At 37.3% G+C, this 19,736-nt stretch overlaps 1 protein-coding gene across 1 annotated transcript in view; it reads right to left on the reverse strand.

Moving 5' to 3' along the window:
* LOC115435147 (pituitary tumor-transforming gene 1 protein-interacting protein) overlaps positions 1 to 19,139 on the reverse strand; it is a 41,064-nt gene extending 21,925 nt beyond the window's left edge. The window contains exons 1-5 of the mRNA XM_030157365.1: positions 18,890 to 19,139; positions 18,621 to 18,667; positions 15,113 to 15,221; positions 9,062 to 9,170; positions 3,578 to 3,643 (exon numbers count right to left, since the gene is read on the reverse strand). Coding sequence (XP_030013225.1) covers positions 3,578 to 3,643; positions 9,062 to 9,170; positions 15,113 to 15,221; positions 18,621 to 18,667; positions 18,890 to 19,010 — 452 coding nt within the window. The 5' untranslated portion in view covers positions 19,011 to 19,139. The remainder of the gene's footprint in view (positions 1 to 3,577; positions 3,644 to 9,061; positions 9,171 to 15,112; positions 15,222 to 18,620; positions 18,668 to 18,889) is intronic.
* Positions 19,140 to 19,736: the final 597 nt, after the last annotated feature.

Here is a 19,736-nt window from a genome sequence, read left to right on the forward strand (position 1 = left end):
CAGACACACTCGCACCGAGACAAAGACTAAAATAAAAATTGACCATGAGTCGACCTGAGAACACCCGCGAGTTTTCTTTCTTGACCTAAAGTTTTATTTTTCAACATGCATCACCTCTCTGTAAGTAGCTTTGGCTTCCCATTGAACCTGGCAGAGATAATATTAAAATTTAATAAATAAATCACATTACAGAGTTAGAATTGCAGACACTTTCAAGCACTTAAACTAAAATCCAAGCACTTCCCAGACCTTGAAAACACAACATTGAAATTCAAGCATTTTCAAGGATTTCAAGCACCTGTATGAACCCTGAGCGATAGAAAACTGGGGAACAACATGAAACAAAGCACAGTCGAACTAGGGACAAAAAAGGCTGATTCACTGCAGCTGCAAAAAAATAGACATGGTACGAACCCCAACAGTAATAACTCATGGAAACACAGTGGTAAGTGCGTCACTGGGTCAAAAATGCAAACTACAGGTGTGTATATATATATATATATATATATATATATATATATATATATATATATATATATATATATATATATATATATGAAGGAATCAGGTGCTCATCCAGGACAGGGGAGAATACATGAAACACACAAGAGCCAGAAGAGACAAAGAATCGATAATCAATACTAAAATACAACAGCCAAAAACAAGTCTGAAGTGTTTGGACCAAACACATGGTGACAGTGTCCCTGTAGGTAATAAAAGATGTTTATTTTTCTATCAAACTGCCTCAGACTGGTTTGCAGCTCTTGGATATTTTTTTTACTGCTTCATTTTTAACACTGATGATTCAATCTCTCCCTTTTGTTTTTCTATAATAATTCAACTTGTCTCGGTTTCCCTGAGTCTGGCCCACAAATGAAAAATATTTGTGACAAAGTACGCACAGAAAACATGAAGAAAATGAAGTAAAGAAAAGATTATATGTGTATGTGTGTATGTGTACTTGTATGATGTGTGTATATGCAGAAACCTATGTGTGTGTAGACGGATGTATGAGTGTGTGTGTGAATATATATAAAAATATAAAAGAGTAATGTGAAATGAAGAGGGAGCTAAATATATAGCTATTAATAATGTTTTATGGGGAAGAGGTGGGATTAAATAAATTGCCTTCTTCCCACCCCTTTTTCAGGCATGTAAAGAAACTATTGTGCTGTTCTTTGTTCTAAGATCGTCTTGATTGTTGATTTTTGTATTATTATTGTTATTCATTCATTCATTCATTATCTGAACCCACTTTATCCTCACTAGGGTCACGGGGGTCGCTTGGAGCCTATCCCAGCTACTTATCAATATTATTATTATTATTATTATTATTATTATTATTATTAATATTATTATGATGATGATGATGATGTTTTACTTGTTCGCATGTTAAATTTCATTGCATGTTTGGAATAAATCACTACATCAAATCAAATTAAATGAAGAAATCAACTATGAGAAACTAAAATTAAAACTGACGACCAGTTAAATAAAGACTAACCAACACGTATTCAACAAATCAAACCAAATGCAGTGAAAATGTCAAACTGATGCTGAAGCTTCTTGTTACATGTCTCACTGCCTCTGATTCTCTGTATGTGTTGTTACAGTGTGTGTGTCTGTGTGATCATCCTGTTCTGCTGCAGGCCATCGGATCACATGCCTACTTGTCGTAACACACAAAAAAAACTTTCCGCAAAGGGCTGCATGTCAGAGGTCACATACAACACTCTAGTTTTACTGTGAATCAGGAACAATTCAAAACTAGTGGTGCTTGTTAGCGATGTTAGCCTAGCATAGTTGAATATTTTACTGGGAAAATAATGAATGGATTCCTAATTTTACGCCAGAGATTTAATGATGATGGTGATGAAAACAGCAAAAAGTACCACTCTGACGCTTAAATGATAAATCTTAGCAAGTTTGTTTTGAAAAATGAATGAATGGTTGAATGCTTCTTCAGTTCTGCTGCATATACAGTATAAAATAACGATGTATGGACAGACACATTCGCTGCAGGACCTCCAATCATGCTACTTCTACCAGTACTTGGCCTCTTGCCTTTCTACATTTGTAGATTAATTGTGAAGAGAAATTCTGATATTTATTCTGTCTGTATAAATGATCGTGTTGCTTCCTATACCATACGTCCGTACAGAACTGGGTCAAAGGGCTTTCGTTTACTCTACACCTTATGCATGGAATCAACTGCAGAAAGACTGGAAACTGAGTTCATTTCTTTGAGCGCTTTTTGGTCCAAACTGAAAGTTCTTGAGGCCGACTCCATAATCTACACTTGTTTTTCTTAATTTGCTCATAACACAGTTTCTGCAGGTATCAGCAAATCTACTTTAATGCTTTTTAATGCCCTTTTTTAATGCCACTTTAAACAAATTTAATACCCATGTCCAACTGCAGATACAGTTTTATATATAGTTTTATGATGGTTTATCGTTGCTTTAACCAGGTTCTGAACAGTTCCTCCTCCAATCACTTCTGCTGAAACTTGCATTTTCCCATTTTTCCCACATTTGCTAATATTCCCTTCGCTCTTTCGCTACAGCATGAGCACGCTCACAGCACATTGCATTCCAAGCATCTGGTGTTGTGAATTAGTGTATTGGCCATAAACAATAGCCAATTAAAGGGTTCCACCTGTCAATCATCACACTATACTTCCAATCTAAATTATTAAAATGTTTATACAATCAAAATAAATTGTGAATAACAATGCTTTTTTCCATCAAGTGCATTTAATTTTTAATGCCCCTGGACATTGAATTTAATGCTTTTTAATGCCATTTAAAGCCTTAATTTTCACAAAATCTATTTGATGACTTTTAATGACCTACAGAAACTCTACATAAATATTATTTTTATGAACTATTTGATGTCAAATGTGTCAGTTATTTGTGTTTTAACTGTGAAATCTTGTAACTGTGTGTTTGTATTTGCTGCTGCCTATCTTGACCAGGACTCTCTTCTAAAAGCGGTTCTTAATCTGAATGGGATTTTTTTCTTGGTTAAATAAAAAACCAAAAAACCAAAATCAGCTTAGTCATTGAACAAAAAGCTGTATAGAAAAATGAATGAACGATATCAATGGTAATTTTTAAGTCAGCTGCAGGTTTGAGATGAAATGTAAAAAACTGCAAGTATAAGCTTCCTATGTCAGATCGAACTAAAGCTAAATAAGAGCATGTTTGATCTGCAAATGTGAGCTGTGATTATGTGACAAAAGTGAGGATATGTCCTGCAGCTTATCTAAAGCAGTACTTTATCTATTGTTACAAACTTTCTAAAAAAAAAAAAAAAAAAGGTGCTTTGAGGAAGCCTAACTCTTAAATGTCAGCGCAGCATCTTAAATTTACATAAAGTTATTCACAAAGAAGCTGAATCAGAACTGAATATCTGCGGATTCTGAGCAATCCAGGTCGAGGTAAACGTAAACGCTTCGGTAAAAGGCAGCTGGGAAGTGTGGCTGTCTTCTCCTGAATTCCACCACAAATGTACGAATGTATCTGCAGTTTTTTTCCCTTCAGCCTGTTCTGACTGAAGGCTAAGTAGTTCTTACCGCTCCTCAGCGCGTTGTTTGATCTCCTCCCTCCTCCTGGCATATCTCTCCTCATCTCTGTCAGGCCTTTCAGGAGAAAAAAAAATAACACAGGAAACAGAATTAGTGCTGCTCACAAAAGCGGAGAACAACACTTCATCTACATGTGATAAAACCAACCACATTCACCTGAGGACATTTATTTAGAAAAGGAGTATCTGCAGCATGATTTAGATCTGATTCAACTTTCATCATCATTTTTTGGGAACCTGAACAAACAAATTGCGAGAATAAATCTGTCTACAGAAAACAGAGAAATATTAACTCCCAAAAATGAAGCCGTTTTGGGAAGTGTGTGAGTTTGTGTTGCTTGTTCTTCATCCCATTTTTTTAGTAAAATGTTTGAGACAGTGCAAAAAGGGATTTTCAAGGAAGTAAAAAAAAAAAAAGCCTTATTTCTGGAATACTGTTCTTAGTTTTTTGCCTAAAAAGAAAAATATCATTGACAAGCACGTTTTGCACGAGAAAATGTAGTCCTGTTTTGAAGGAAATATGTCTAAAGTATTGTCAAAGACATACTTCAGATTATATTTACAAATTCTAACAATGGACTGTATGACATTCCATCTGACGGACAAGATTGTTTCTTCCTTATTTGAGGAAATATACATGTTGTCTGAATTTTAGAAATGTATGAAATGACAGTAAATGTTATATTAATCTATTTTTAGTCACTGCAAGCATCAAATTTCAGTCAGAACTGACAAAATGCTGTAAGTGTTCATTAAAAAGATAAAAGTTAAAAAGGCTTCTGATGCCTTGATCTATGACAAAGTCTCTTATTTTTAGTGCTTTGTGGAGAAATGCTATGATATAAATTCTTAAAATCAGCTCAATCAAGAAAGGAAGTATTCCGTTTCAAGTAAATACATCCTATTTTGAGTTTTTATTACTTGAAAATCTAGATTAAGATGTAAATTCTTAAAGTGAAAAATTCTTCAAATAACCATTCCCAAGAAAAACAAGTTCATTTGTTTGGAAAAAAAAAAAAAAATCCTGTAAAATTTCAACTCTTTTTTTTTTTTTTTTTAGCTTCAAGAGGTTAGATTCATATGCTAGTTTTGAGAATTCTAGACCATCAAATGATAAAATGAGTTCAATGAGAAAACCACGCACACATACACACACACGTCATAAACAGTATCCGACCCACAGGACAGTGGTAGATAATGATGGAGTGTGAATCCACAGGTTTAATGCAACAGACGAAACACTGCAGTCATTTGTTTTTGAGGTTCTCTACATGTTGATTTCATAATTTATCTATCTGTTTCCTGTTTAGGTAGAAAACTTTAATAAAAACTAAGTTTGTAAGCTCTAAAATGAGAGAGAGTTGTGGTTTTCTGTCCTGAAAAGTGATAGTGTTCAAAAGAAGCTTCAGTAAGGTTAGAATGACCAAACATGGGCATTTTTCAGTCGCAGTATCAAGATACATACAAGTGAAACATAAGGCAGTGACTGACACAGCATTAAAAACTAAAATTTCAGAAAATAAATACACGGACAGAAAAAAGGATTAGGAAAAACTCCAGGATGTTCTGAAGGACACAGTAGTAGTTGTAGTTAAATTGTCTCATTAAGCAACGTCAAAAACAGCCTCCACCCCTTTTTATAGTAAGTTTGTGAATAATAGTTATTATAACATACCTATTCCATCTTAGTGATAAAAAGAATCCCCTAACACCTCTTAAAATAAGCAGATGCTATATGATCCTCTAATCCAGTGTTTTTTATTAGATGCGACCACACCAGTATTCCGATCCTGTATTTATTGGGATGAAAAGACCTTCATCTAGATGTGAATATTTAAGAGGAAGCACATGTTGCAGCATAAATTAAGGTGTTACACGATTCCACTAATTTGCATTTCACATGTTGACCTGCATTTTACATAAACCCATGTTCCTGTCAGTTTATAGATGAATAAATACGATATAGCCTTGATTTATTCATTATGCATCAAGGACATGAACAGTAAACAATTAATAGGGCTATTAATGTTGATATGACAACATTTTTCATAATACTGAGAGCGTAAAGAAGCATGTGCACGTGTAAGCCATATTTTTACCTGCATTGAATTAACTCAGTGGGCTCCACCTTTTGATTCCTCTGCTGGCTCTGTTGAGGTTCTCTTTGGTATTTTCTACCGTATTAGAAGGATGCAGTGCACAGTGACAGGACAGTCCTAGCAGACAGGTGAAGACATCTGTCCAGATTCGATCCCAGGCCACTGTGATACTTATCATTCTTCAGGCACTTTTTACAGGTTTACAGTTGGAGTTTGTCCAAACACCTCATTAACCAGTTACTGTATTGTATATAGGTTGGATTTACATGACTATAGAGCAGGGGTGTCAAACATGCGTCCCGGGGGCCAAATGCGTCCCCCCAAAGGTTCCAATCCGACCCCTGGGATGAATTTACAAAGTGTAAAAATTCCATAGTCAAGGCTGTCAAAGTCATTTTAGTTTGTTCCACATACAGACCAATACGATCTCGAGTAAAATAATAGCATAACAACCTACAAAAAATAACGACTCCATATTTTCTACTCAGATGTGAAAAAAATATGACATTATGCCTATAAACAATGACAACTTCAAAGTGCAAAAAATAACATTAAATTATGGAAACATTTACATTTACAATCTATCCTGTAACAATAAAATGTGAATAACCTGGACAAATATGAAGAATCTGAAATGTATAGAGAAAATTAAGCACAATTTTAACAACTTTCTGCTTGTTGTTAAAAGTTTAGTGTCTTTGCAGATCTGATTCAGAATGCACATGTACAAATGAGAAGTGGAGGCAGAAGACTGTTAAAATCACACTTATTTTTCTTGAGAAATTTCCAGTTTTTTTTAGGTATTGACATCTTTTTCATTTGGATAGTTTATAGAAGTAAGTATTTTCGTAATTTAATGGTGGATGTTGCACTAAAACACAGACAAAAATTGTCAGTTGTCATTATTTACAGGTTCTCCTGTTCTTATTTGACTGGTTGGGTCCACTGCAGATCAGATCAGACTGAATGTGGAACCTGAAAGAACAGGAGTTTGAGAACCCTGATATAGAGTGTCTGTATGATCTTTTATACTACTTTGTTGATTCTTTTTCTATTTTCATGCCAGATAGATAGATAGATAGATAGATAGATGAAACAGCATTGTATGCATCTGTATGTCTTGTGCATTTAGTGAATTGACGATTAAACTAAAACAAAACATAATGCATCCTCTAGGTCCACTCTGCAAATCCAGGAACTGATAAGAGGAAGTGAAAATCAAGTTTTCGAAAAGATCCTCAGCTCTTTTTTTTTTTTTTTTTGAGCATGGCCAAGAATTCTACTCTAGACACAATACACCACAGAAGTACTACTTTTACTACTGGCTTACTCAGTTGTAATTATTGAACTCAGTACAGGGTTCCTACACATTTGAAATTTCTAAATTCCATACTTTTCAAGACCCTTATTTCCAGATGTCTTGGTAAAAAAATTCCAACCAGTCTTCATATTTGGGATTTAAGAGCCAGTCGTCAGAGAATTTCCATCTACCCATTATGAGTTCTGCCAACGATCATACATGCATGTTGAACAGCTCGCTCATGAACAGTGTGTGGACGTCACCTGTCCGTCAAAGCAGCAGTGAAACTTGACAACACCTGGGCGGGGCTTAAAATGGGTTAAGAGCAGATAAGAGCAGAAGGCGGGATATTCAACTTGTCAATCTGCCCAAATGTTTTCTGGGACATGTACCCGACTGTATGTGCTCTCACACAAACATTTTAGCTGCACTAGCAAGCACCTTAAAAAAAACAGATGGATCCATTTCTTTTTATAGATATTCATAATTTTTGTCTTAGAAAATAGAACAGTGGTAAGAGTCTTGGAAACATGAATGCTTTCCCATACATTTGTTTTCATTTTCCATACTTTTCCATGCTTGCGTAGGGATCGTGTTAGTGATGTTTTCCCTGGTTTTGGTCTTTTTATGCTCCGTTTAGAACCAACTCTATTGGTCACGTGTTAAATGAAGTCAAAGCCATTTCTGACATTGTGTCCACTCTAAGGGTCGGATCCACTAAGATCCCAATTTGTGTGTCCTAATTTGCTTGCGCAATCTAGCTCTATTTTTTTTTTTTTTAACGTCATTCCAAAAATGTTCACACAAGGGTGAAAAATGCGTTCTCGGCATCTTGTTTCATTGTTTCGATGTCTCCTAACCACTTCCATAAGTGCACAATTACGCATCCAAACCGTTTGCACCTCCTTTTCAGATGTATTACATACACACTCAGTTTCCATCAGCAAAATTGCTTTCAGGTTTGATAAATCACTTTGTGTGCACTAAATTATTATATTTCCAGTTTCTCCTCCAAGGACAAGCACAATTGCATGTAAACACCCCATATTGCATATTCATTGTGGTAGGGATGCATCGATTCTGATACGAGTATCGGTTCCGATACTCAGTGTTTGTACTCGTATTCGTACTCATAAAAGTAATCCGACACAAATGCACCGATACCACTTCTGTCCGTGTGCCCTTCCCAGTTCAGTGCAGCAGGTACGAGGAGGAGGAATAATGTGTGTGAGTGTGAAGAGTGTGGAGACTGAACTAAATAAATGAGGCTGATCAAAGTAAGGCTGACTGACAGTACCGTTCAGACACACACAGATACAGACGCAGCCTTCTGTCCGTCCTCTGCGTACATTCCATCTGTTTTCCAGGTGATGGAGGATGAGTACCCAGACGGAGAGTGGTAAGGAATGGTGCGGACCGCTGCCAGCGGAAGTGAAAATGAAACTTCTGGCTCATTTGTCTTTTCTCTTCTTGCTGAAGCTAAACTTTTAAACCTTACCAGAGAAAACGCTGCAACATTAGCATCACAGTAGTGTTCCCTCTGTCGTCTACAGGTTTGTTATTACTGACTTTCTTCTTCTTCTTCATTAAACTTTCCTCTTCTTCATGGTACTTGTCCAGTATGGTTAATTCAGAGCAGTGCCCCCTGGTGGATTAATTGTCAAACGCTCATTCCAACACATTAAATGTCAGTAGCAGCACTTTGTTCCAGTCAGACTAATGACAACGACGATAAAGCACATTTACAAAAGGAACTAACAACTGGAATGGGATTATTAAGGACTAGGATTGGTACTCGGTATCAGCAAGTACTCAAATGTAAGTACTCATACTTGGTCTGGAAAAAAATGGTATCGGTGCATGCCTACATTGTGGCAAAAGTACTAACTGGATGCAGACGCGCTATTTTGCACCTTTGAAAGACACAACCCTTAATGTGCACTGTTAGTAAATCAGTTCGTACATTTTTTTGCGTGTGCAATGAGTTTGCACATGTTTTAACATATGCAAACCTTTAGTAGGTCCCACCCTAAAGTGTTTCAGCTGAAATGTCAGTCTTGTTGTGTAGCCTTACCTTGACCGACCGCTCTTGCAGCAGCAGCAGTAGCAGCAGCACACGGTGATGGAGAGGACGATGACTCCACCCAGCACGCCCAGGGTGATGATCAGGGCCTCAAAGTTCACTGGATTAAGAACAAAACCAATCATTTTTATCAGTCCTAACATTTACTGGATTGTTCTTCTTTCTGCTCCTTTCCATTCATTCATCTGAACCTGTTTTAACCTCACTAGGGTCGTGGGTGTGTGTGTGCTGGAGCCTATCTCAGCTACCTATGGGCGAAGGCGGGGTACACCCTGGACGAGTCACCAGTTCATCGCAGGGCTGACACTCTGAGCCACTTTTACACAAACAGTCAATGGTGGAAAAAAAATGACATGGTGATCCCACCTTTTTTCCACCACTGACTGATTTCCAGAGCCAAGACAAAGGAGGAACAGAGGTGAGGCAGGCTGCACTTTTACACAGCGGACCTGCGGCCTGGAATCAAACAGGCGATGACACAGCGCAGCGCACAGTGTGACGTATAACTTACACACTTGCTTTTTGAATATGCAAATGACTTTGTTTTCATGTCTATGTATATGTATGTGTTTTTGTTTTTGTGTATTTGTTGCATTTTCTTATAATCTGTTTCATTCATAAGGATGAAGTAGGATTATTTTCTTTGTTGCATATTTGAAATAAACTAAACTAAACTTTCACGTCGGAAATACCCCGAGCAGAGTCGACCCATCTTTCAGTGTTCCACAAATGTTAGTATGGATAGAGTCCTCCACTTGAAATGACAACAGCTCGTGGATCTCGGCGTCTCCCCAGTTCGACATCTTTCTGATCACATTCATATGTTTGTTTACTGTACAGGCCCATGCTCATTTTTAACCCCCCACCCCAGGGTCGCATGCGCAATATGTTATCAAAACGTCATACCTTAGTTGCAGAACGAGAGGTGTTCCTTTTACACAGCATTCCAGAATTATGATTCACCTTTACCACAGCTCTATTACTACCTTCAGAGGCGTTACAGAGGAGGGACCAAACTATCCCACCATTTCATTTACACAGAATACAGGTGAAACATTCCTGTAACAGAAGTGCTGTGTAAAAGGGGCTATGGAGACGAACAAATAATCACTTTCACATTCACACCTATGGGTAATTTACATTAACCTACTAGTGGTGGGACGAAGCTGGGGTACCTAGACAGAACAAACTCCACTTATGCCACGTTTCCACTGCGTGGTATCGGCTTGGCTCGACTCGACTCGGCCTTTTTGCATTTCCATTACAAAAAAGGACCTGGAATCTGAAACCCGGTACTAGTTTTTTGGTATCACCTCTGCAGAGGTTCCAGGACTGGGGACCAGATACTAAAAGGTGACGCGTAAACACTGCAGACCACTGATTGGTCTGACAGTTGTCTCTGTGACCCACCCTTTTACACAAAACAGATGCGTTAGTGGACAGTAAATATAGCGGTACATTAATCCACATGAGAACAGCCCCAAACTACACCAGGGTCGGTCCAGGAGATTCAGTCTGTGGTGGCCGACGTAAAAATTCAGACGAGACAACATGCAACGAGTGAGTTTATCAGCAACTCTGAACAGACGACATGGAAATAACGCGCCGCATCGCTATGACGACCAGGTACTGTAAAGTCAGTAGTATCCTGTAATGGAAACGGTCTGCAGGAATACTGAGCCGAGCCGGTTCCTCGTAGTGGAAACGCGGCAATAGAAAGGTCCCTGGTTGGAATCGAAGCCAAGACCTTCTTGCTGTGGGGGGGCAGTGCTATCCACTGCACCGCTGTGTGCTCCCCTTTTCATTCACAATGTGGTCAGTTTGCTGAAACCTAAAAGCAGATTTTGTCTTTCGGTGTCTTTCTCTTATCATGTCAAATAAATAAATAAATACATAAATAAATAAATAAATAAATACTGTGATTCAGAGGGATTTTTTTTCCCATGAACTGAACATCAAACCTCAGCTCCTTCTTTCCCTCTGCTTAAAATGATGCTCTGAATAATTTGGTGATGCTGCCATCTGCTGGAGTTTTAACAGAACTACATGTTGTGATGCACTGATTTTAACAACACGCTTTCATTTCCAGTGAAACACAACTGAGGCATTGAACATGTTGTTTTCTAAGACCTGAAACTCTTCTGGCCGCAGTAAACCTTTACGTGTGTGTGTTGAGGCGTTATCACTTATTCAGATCAATGGTTAATGGTTTAACGCCAACGCTTCATTATGTTCCCTGGTTTTCTTCTAATGTGCTGAATGGTCTGTTGGATTAACATACTGTATATATAATCAAAAAGAATCCCAAATCTTAGGAGGGCTTTGGGGGCCGTTTTCCAGTGTAGTGTTAATGAGTCTTGTACGTATTTGACAGAACTGGGTTATGGCTAATTTACGATGACTGCTTTAATTCCTGGAAGGTCCTCCCTCAGTGCATTACCTTCAACTCCCAAGTACATGTAAGACATTCCAGAGGTTCCACTCCTTAACAAAGACTTTTCAAATGTTAGAAAATACAAGATATTATCTCATTTTAATTAACACATTAAGTTTTAAGAAATTATTCCATTGTAACAGGACAGTATTACTAATTACATCAAACTTTTAATGACTTGGTTCATAAAAAAGAAATAGGGAAAATATTATTAAAATACCTATTCATCACATACGGTTCTAATCTGTTTTTCTCATCTAGCGTTAAAGTTGGATAAAGTTGGCTTTTAACCCTGACCTTTAACGCTGCAGTTTTACCGTCTTTACTTAGAATTATGCGACACTTTTAATTAGAGAAAACGCTTATACTGGATTAAACAACACGATTCCATTTCCTGTGAAACATGAAGAGAAACCAGGCTGATCAGTCATTTTAACATCATCTAAACCGTCTCAGTTTTTAGTCGCATCTTCTTTTATTTTTCAGTTTTATCCATATTCTAAGTTATTTTATGTGACGTTTTAATACATTATTTTACTATTTTGTTTGTTATTTGATTCACTCGACTGCTTTCCTGCCTCTTTATTTATCATTAAGCTATATCCATCAAGTTTTTTTGGGGAGGGGGAAATATCTGTAATTTAATGTTAACATGAATAATATATATCCAAATAAAGTAAGAGCTAAAGTAAGACTAACTGACCATTTTCTGTCAGTTGGAGCAGGAGATGATCTAATCTGGTCAGACTAAAAGACTGTATATTTGCAGTCGTTTTATGTTTGAAATAAGCACTTCAGGGCAAAATAGTAACTTTAAGTCAAGAAAATATTGTTCAGTAAATCCATATACATGACCATGACGTCTAAAAACAACTACAAAAACATTTGTGGTGTGATTTTTAATTCTAATCACATACACATTAAAATCTTTTAACATTACTTTATTCTTAATTTAGAGTTTGGTTTAATGTATTTGTGTATTTACAGGTATTTCCCAAACCTCTGATAAATTAGCTATCCTTTTGCTGGTAGTGAAAGTATATTTCCTAATCTACCGCCATAAAAAGTCCTTATTTTTCCCTCACATCTTGTCCAAAGTTTAGGGGGACTTCCTGCAAAGTACTTTCAGTTCATTCACAGTTAAGAAATTACAAATGTAGCTTGGAAAAGCAACTCAACCACGAGAGAGAGGAAGCAGGTAGACGATGCAGGGATATAATTTTTTCTGTTAGTCGGTTTATTTAATGATACACAACAGATATACATCTGTTCATACATCTGAGTTCAACTATGGAATAAGTCCAGCATGGATTTAAGAATGTGTAGCCCATGTTTGATATTTAAAAAAATGGTACGTAAGGCAATTTTTGAAGGATACAATTGTTAAGATCTAATAAGTAATGAGTAAATAATTCATTTTTGATTCTACATTAAATTACCATTAATTTGGTGGGTTAAGTTTTCTATTTTTCTGGTTTATTTTCACCTTTTTATGTTTTTGCTTGTTTGTTTGGATGTATGCATTGTTGTTTTTGTTTTTTTTTTCTTTTCCTATACTGAATGCTGGGTAGCTGAATTTGTTCTGTCGGACAGGCATTAATAGAAGCATTCTGCTTCTGCCTGGGCCTGTTCAGTCATTAACCTGTTGGTAATGTTTGTAATGTTTGTAGTGTTGTTGTTGACACTGGTTGAGTTGAATAGAATAGAATGCCTTTATTGTCATTATATATATTCATTCATTCATTTTCTGAACCCGCTTTATCCTCACTAGGGTCACGGGGGTCTGTTGGAGCCTATCCCAGCTACATAGGGGCGAAGGCGGGGTACACCCTGGACAAGTCGCCAGTTCATCACAGGGCTGAACATATAGAGACAAACAATCACTCTCACATTCACACCTATGGGCAATTTAGATTAACCAATTAACCTATCAGTGCATGTCTTTGGATGGTGGGAGGAAGCCGGAGTACCCGGAGAGAACCCACACAGACACGGGGAGAACATATAAACTCCACACAGAAAGGTCCCACCCCCCGTCGACTGGTGTTGGAATCGAACCCAGGACCTTCTTGCTGTGAGGCACGAGTGCTAACCACTGCACCACCGTGTCGCCCGTCATTATATATATGTGCAACGAAATTATGACAGACAACTCTCTGGTGGTGTGTAGTGCAAAACAGCTTCAAGAAGGAAGTGTAAATATATATACAGTATAAAAACAGGCATGTCACCAACCAAGAAAACAGTCCAGATAAGTATATACTGCACTGTGACCCTGGCTGAACACTATGACATATGTTAAATATATGTCCTTTGTGAGGTCCTGTCATTGCAGTGTGTTCAGTACCCGTATTGCACTTGGATAAAACGTACTGCTAAATCTGGAGGTGCGGGCTTGGATGGACCTGTACCTCCTCCCTGAGGGCAACAGTGAGAACAGGCTGTGTCCAGGATGTGAACCGTCCAGGCTGATGCTTCTGGCCCTGCGCAGACACCTGGTGTTATAAATGTCTAACAGAGAGGACAGCTGGACTCCTATGATGTTCTGAGCTGACTTTCTGACTCTTTCCAGAGCCTTCTTGACAGCCTGAGAGCTACTCCTATACCACACTAAGATGTTGTGGGTAAGGATGCTCTCCACAGAACATGTATAGGACAGCAGCAGTTCCTGGGACAGGTTCAACCTTCTCAGTGACCTTAAAAAGTACAGGCACTGCTGTGCTTTTTTCACATGGGTACTGGTGTTAGTGCTCCATGTGAGGTCCTGAGAAATGTATGTACCCAGGAATCTGAAGTCACTGACCCACTCCACGGTGTCCCCTTGGATCAGAAGGGGAGGGGGATCCTCCCTCTTCCTTCTGAAGTCCAGCACCAACTCCTTTGTTTTCAAGGAGTTGAGTGCCAGATTATTAAGGGAACACCAGGTAGTGAGGTTCAGGACCTCCCCTCTGTAGGCTGTTTCATCATTGTTGTGGATCAGCCCCACCACAGTAGTATCATCTGCAAATTTGACAAGTTGTATTATTATGTGATGACTGAATAAAGAATTTCATCATGACCATCATCATCATCATCACCACCACCACAGTTTCTTCTTCTTAACCAATCAGGTAACTTGTGTTAATAACTAAAAGTCTGCTGTTTGTTTAACAGAACCTCCCATTACTACATATAACCAGTGGGTATTTACCTTCAACACCAACACTGGAACTAGAAGGTTTTCTTTTTTACCAGAAGAAGAGTACGGCTTTTTATGTTTCTGAGTGCTCTACTCAGTGTACTCTATGAGGTTTGTACGGTCTGTAGTTCTAGGGTTCACACTAAAAAAGGCGAAGCCATGTTAAGGCTTTAAAGCACTGAGACAGAGCTGCAACTTCCTCAATTTCCAACACACTTTCTGCATTTGAAAGTCAAATGTTTTCTGAAACAAGTCACTGTTTTGTTCGACAGTTTCGTTCTCTGGTGAAACCCTATAACACATTATTCCCGTTGACTTCCTGAGTAGTAAAGCACAAGAGGGATTATTGATTAAGCCGCAGTAAAATGAGAAATAAAAAGAGAAAAGGAGATTTAGTCTTTCACATCATAACAAGGAAAATAAAACTCACGCCAGCACACTCCCCATCGGGCCTCGGACAGTTTGCATAGAGACGCTGGAGGCAGCAGCCAGGTCACGGGGTAATCTGTGCAGTTGTTGTTGGCGAAACACCACAGACACTGAGCAGAAAAGATAACACAGATCACAATATTTAATATATGAATTAGACCTCATTTTGGCTCTGACAGCTAACTTGGAATGATTTATCTTTTAGTTTGAGCATTCAATTAATCAACAATACTGTGATAACTGGTTTCAGTAGACACTTCCCAAGCGTTTAAGGACAAAATGTCCAACTTCTATGACACTGGCTCATATTTTCTTGTTTCTTTCCTCCTCTATGACAGTAAACTGAACATGTACTGTGGACAAAACAAGACACTAAAGTGATAGTGGGTGTTTAAAGGCCAATGTAATAACTATAAACGGGAGTAAAACAAGCGATAAACAATGATAATATCATGTTGTACCAGCCCATCAAATATTTGTCACTTCAAGTCCAAAATGGAATACTTTCACTTTTTTACAAACAGGGTGACTCTTGAACTGAACACTAAGTCCAAGTAATAAATACCTGGAAAAAATCTGGATCATTACACTTCAAACACAAAGCAATAAATCAACGACTTGAAAGAAAAAAAAAAAAAAAAAAAATCAAGGTGGGAGGGATTTTTATCTTTTGACCTACATGTTCCCTCAAAACTCTGCCTTAGTGGATCAAACCATGTACAAAGTCTATTTCTAATTAAAAGACACCTTTTGAAGCTTTTGGGAAACATTTTTTCACCATCACCTCACACATATTAAACCAAAATGATCAATTAGACAAAGATTAAATTGACAGATTAATCGACAATGAAAACAATTGTTCACTGCAGCTCTAAATCTGTGATCATTCTGCCCCCCATGAGAAACCTGCCGCATAAAACTACAGGCACATTTTTAAACACATTTTTGCTGCTTTTAATTTGAGTTAAAGGTTGGTCAGTACTGTGGAATAACAGCTATGATTTTATAATAAAAAATATAAGTAATTACACTTGTGTTTTCATAAGGTGGTAATCAGAGTACAGCTGCACTATTAATATCAATACATCACTTAAAGGGATTACGTTCCTACTACATAAAGCATATCTGCATCATCGTTGGCATTGTTGTGAGCAGTGTAATCTACTACCTGTCCATGTGCAATGAAGAGGATGAAGTTACAATGGGCAATCGAGTTACCTGTTGATTTCCGTAACTGCAATTTATATTCTTTTAGACTCAAACCATGCTGTGAGAAAATACAGATGGCAATGGTACCATTCATTATTATAAGTTACAACAAAAAGCACTACTAAAATGAAATTTACTAATGAAAATGCATTAATGAAAACAAATGTAACTTTAAATCCACATGACTTTATTTCAATCTCTGTTAATGTGGATGTTGCTTCTGGGAAGTCAAAATGAAACTGGGTTGTTGTACTTTTTACCAGACAAAACACCACAATAAAATGTGTTTACATAGTGTTACAGTTGATTAAGTTTTAGTAAATGTCCAGGTTGACTCGTAGGTTCAGTCTACTTTAGCCACTAATATCAAGTGACACATCCAGTCACTGTTACATAAAAGACTTTCAAGTATTTAGAATGCCTTTCTTTAGAAAATCTGAGGGCATGTAGTCTGCAGTTCAACCATGACAGACCATAAAGTGAGAAAGTTCAGCTGATCGGTCATTTTATGTGTTGAAAAATTCTACCAAAAAGTACTTCAGCTGTATTCTAACTGGGCCACATGCTTTTAAAGACTTATTAAGACTCATTTTGATGGAGAAGTTAACAGAAACAGAAACTGTTTTTTCAAAGTGACTTGCATTTTCTCATGTGTGTCTCCTGTTGACTCTGGTGTTGTTTACTGTGTTTTATAGCTATTCTGACTATTACACCAACTTAAAATGAGTTTTTCTAATAATCACTTCACTCATAGTAGGAAACATTTGACCAAAATGCACTTCTGCTGTATTTAATCTACACCAAACACTTTCAGACACACAATTTGGCACATATTAACCCTTTCATGCATCCTAGTCACTACAGTGGACAGTTATTCTCCAGCTCTAGTTTCGTTTTGCATATATTCATGGGTTTGTTTGTTTTAATTCCATATCAGCCGACACAGTGGACGCTTATGCATCATCCCATACGCTGACATTCATACCATTACTGTAACTTTATGTTCATGATAAATCTGATCTGCAGTAACATGACTGAGTGTAAATCAATTGCTAATTGTTATAAGACTGCAATTAACATTTTTCTTCAACAAAAAGATTTTTTTTTAATATTATCTCCATGAAGTGAGTAAGAACTAGTATTAGAGGATGATAAAAGGTGAGAAAACATCAGATTAGCTGCATCAAAAATGCTTTTTTTTCATAGTTTTCACACAGTATATCACTTTCTGATATTGCATTTTAAATACATGTTTCTTTGCTTTAAAAATTAAATACATGGTGTCCAAATGAGTGGACATTTTTGTAACTCCACGAAAAATAGCTTAACTGGAAAAAAAAAAAAAAAAAAATCAATCTCACTGTTTTTTCATGCCTAAAAAGGAATAAAAACACTCAGGAAAAAAAATCTTGACCAAGATTCTCATATTTTATGCATCAAAGGGTTAATAGAGAACTTCATGGAAACAGAAACATGCACTTTCTCATGTGTGTCTCCTGTTGACTCTGGTGTTGTTTACTGTGTTTTATAGCTATTCCAACTCTATTACACCAACTTAAAATGAGTTTTTCTAATAATCATTTCACTCACAGTAGGAAATATTCAACCAAATTCACTTTTGCTGTACTTTATCAACGCCAAACACTTTCAGACGCCTGATTTGGCACATATTGACAGAGAACTTAATGGAAACATAAACATGCATTTTCTCATGTGTGTCTCCTGTTGACTCTGGTGTTGTTTACTGTGTTTTATAGCTATTCTGACTATTACACCAACTTAAAATGAGTTTTTCTAATAATCATTTCACTCACAGTAGGAAATATTCAACCAAATTCACTTTTGCTGTACTTTATCAACGCCAAACACTTTCAGACGCCTGATTTGGCACATATTGACAGAGAACTTAATGGAAACATAAACATGCATTTTCTCATGTGTGTCTCCTGTTGACTCTGGTGTTGTTTACTGTGTTTTATAGCTATTCTGACTCTATTGCACCAATTTAAAATGAGTTTTTCTAATAATCATTTTACTCATAGTAGGAAACATTCAACCAAAATGCACTTCTGCTGTATTTAATCTACACCAAACACTTTCAGACACCTGTTTTGACCCATGTTGATAGAAAACCTAATGGAAACGCATGGTCAGGTGACATTTTGTTGAAGTCATTCCTAATGGAAACAAAGCAAAGCAGATTAAACTGTGGAAAGATAAGTGCGCCATTATTAAGAGCTCAACATGGTGAAGATAAAATAAGTGTGTGACAGGGTAAAGTTCAAGGTATACTTTATTACCTTTGCATGAGGAACACAGGTATCACACGTTGTGTAGGAAGAACAGGCTGAAATGAGACAAAACAACCAGGAAAGAAAGTCAAAAACCTTCCTACTGCTCTACTATGACCACAAACAGCACCCGTGACCCGCTTCAAAACACGTAGCATGGCATTGTTTTAGTCACTCATTAGCTCTACGGTACCACATAAGCTCCTAACACTAAGTCCCATGTAAATGAGTCAAACGTCCACACAGTGTTTTCAGTAGTTCAGTCCAGTGGAACTCACGGGATGGTGGAGGGGCTGTTGTTTGGCTTCCTCCGAGGCTAGCAAAGCTAACCAGCAGCACAAAGGCAGCGGCAAACACCCACGAAGGAACTTTTATCATCATCGTGGTCCAAGTAGTCATCAGTAAAAAAAGAACAAAGTAAGAAAAACAGCAGAGAACACAGTACAGAGGCCGTTCCCTCGATGAGCTCGTCTTTCTCCGACAGTCTGTTTGTTTCTATTTTGCGTTCAGCGGTCACTTCCGGGATGTTTGGGGTTAGCGTGGTTAAATAAACTTATGCGTCCCGAGCGGGCGGGGTTAATGCGTTTCAAAATCGATTTCATATAGCCGCCATACAGCACCGCCCGTCCAATATTACCTGTGTGTATTTTCTGGTGCTCCGACTTGGTTAATTATATCCAACCGCAATCTACGCAGGTTGGAAAGTAGGGCGATTTTATTTTATTTTATTTTATTTTTATGGCATTTAATCAATTTTTGCTCTATTGTTTTTTTAACCATAAAAGTTACTAAATAGGGAACTTTATGCCTAGTTAAAATGTACTTTTTTCCCAGTACTATTCTCTACTCTTACATCCTACCATTCATCTTGACAACGTTTTGTGTATGTTTTTTTTTTTTTATCCTTTATTTAACCAGGAGGTTCCCATTTAGCCCATAAAGAACTGGTGGTACTTCTGTGTCAGTTCCCAAATGAATTTTTCTCTCTATTTAAACTTTCTTAAGTTATTTATCCCCATTTATTATCATATTATCCTCTTTATTTTGGATTTTTTTCCACTATATATTATCTATTTTCCTATATTTAATTCACTGATCATGTAGATGTTCATTAAAGCTCAGAGT

This window comes from Sphaeramia orbicularis, chromosome 16 (genome assembly GCF_902148855.1).
Source record: "Sphaeramia orbicularis chromosome 16, fSphaOr1.1, whole genome shotgun sequence".
NCBI classification, from domain to species: domain Eukaryota; kingdom Metazoa; phylum Chordata; class Actinopteri; order Kurtiformes; family Apogonidae; genus Sphaeramia; species Sphaeramia orbicularis.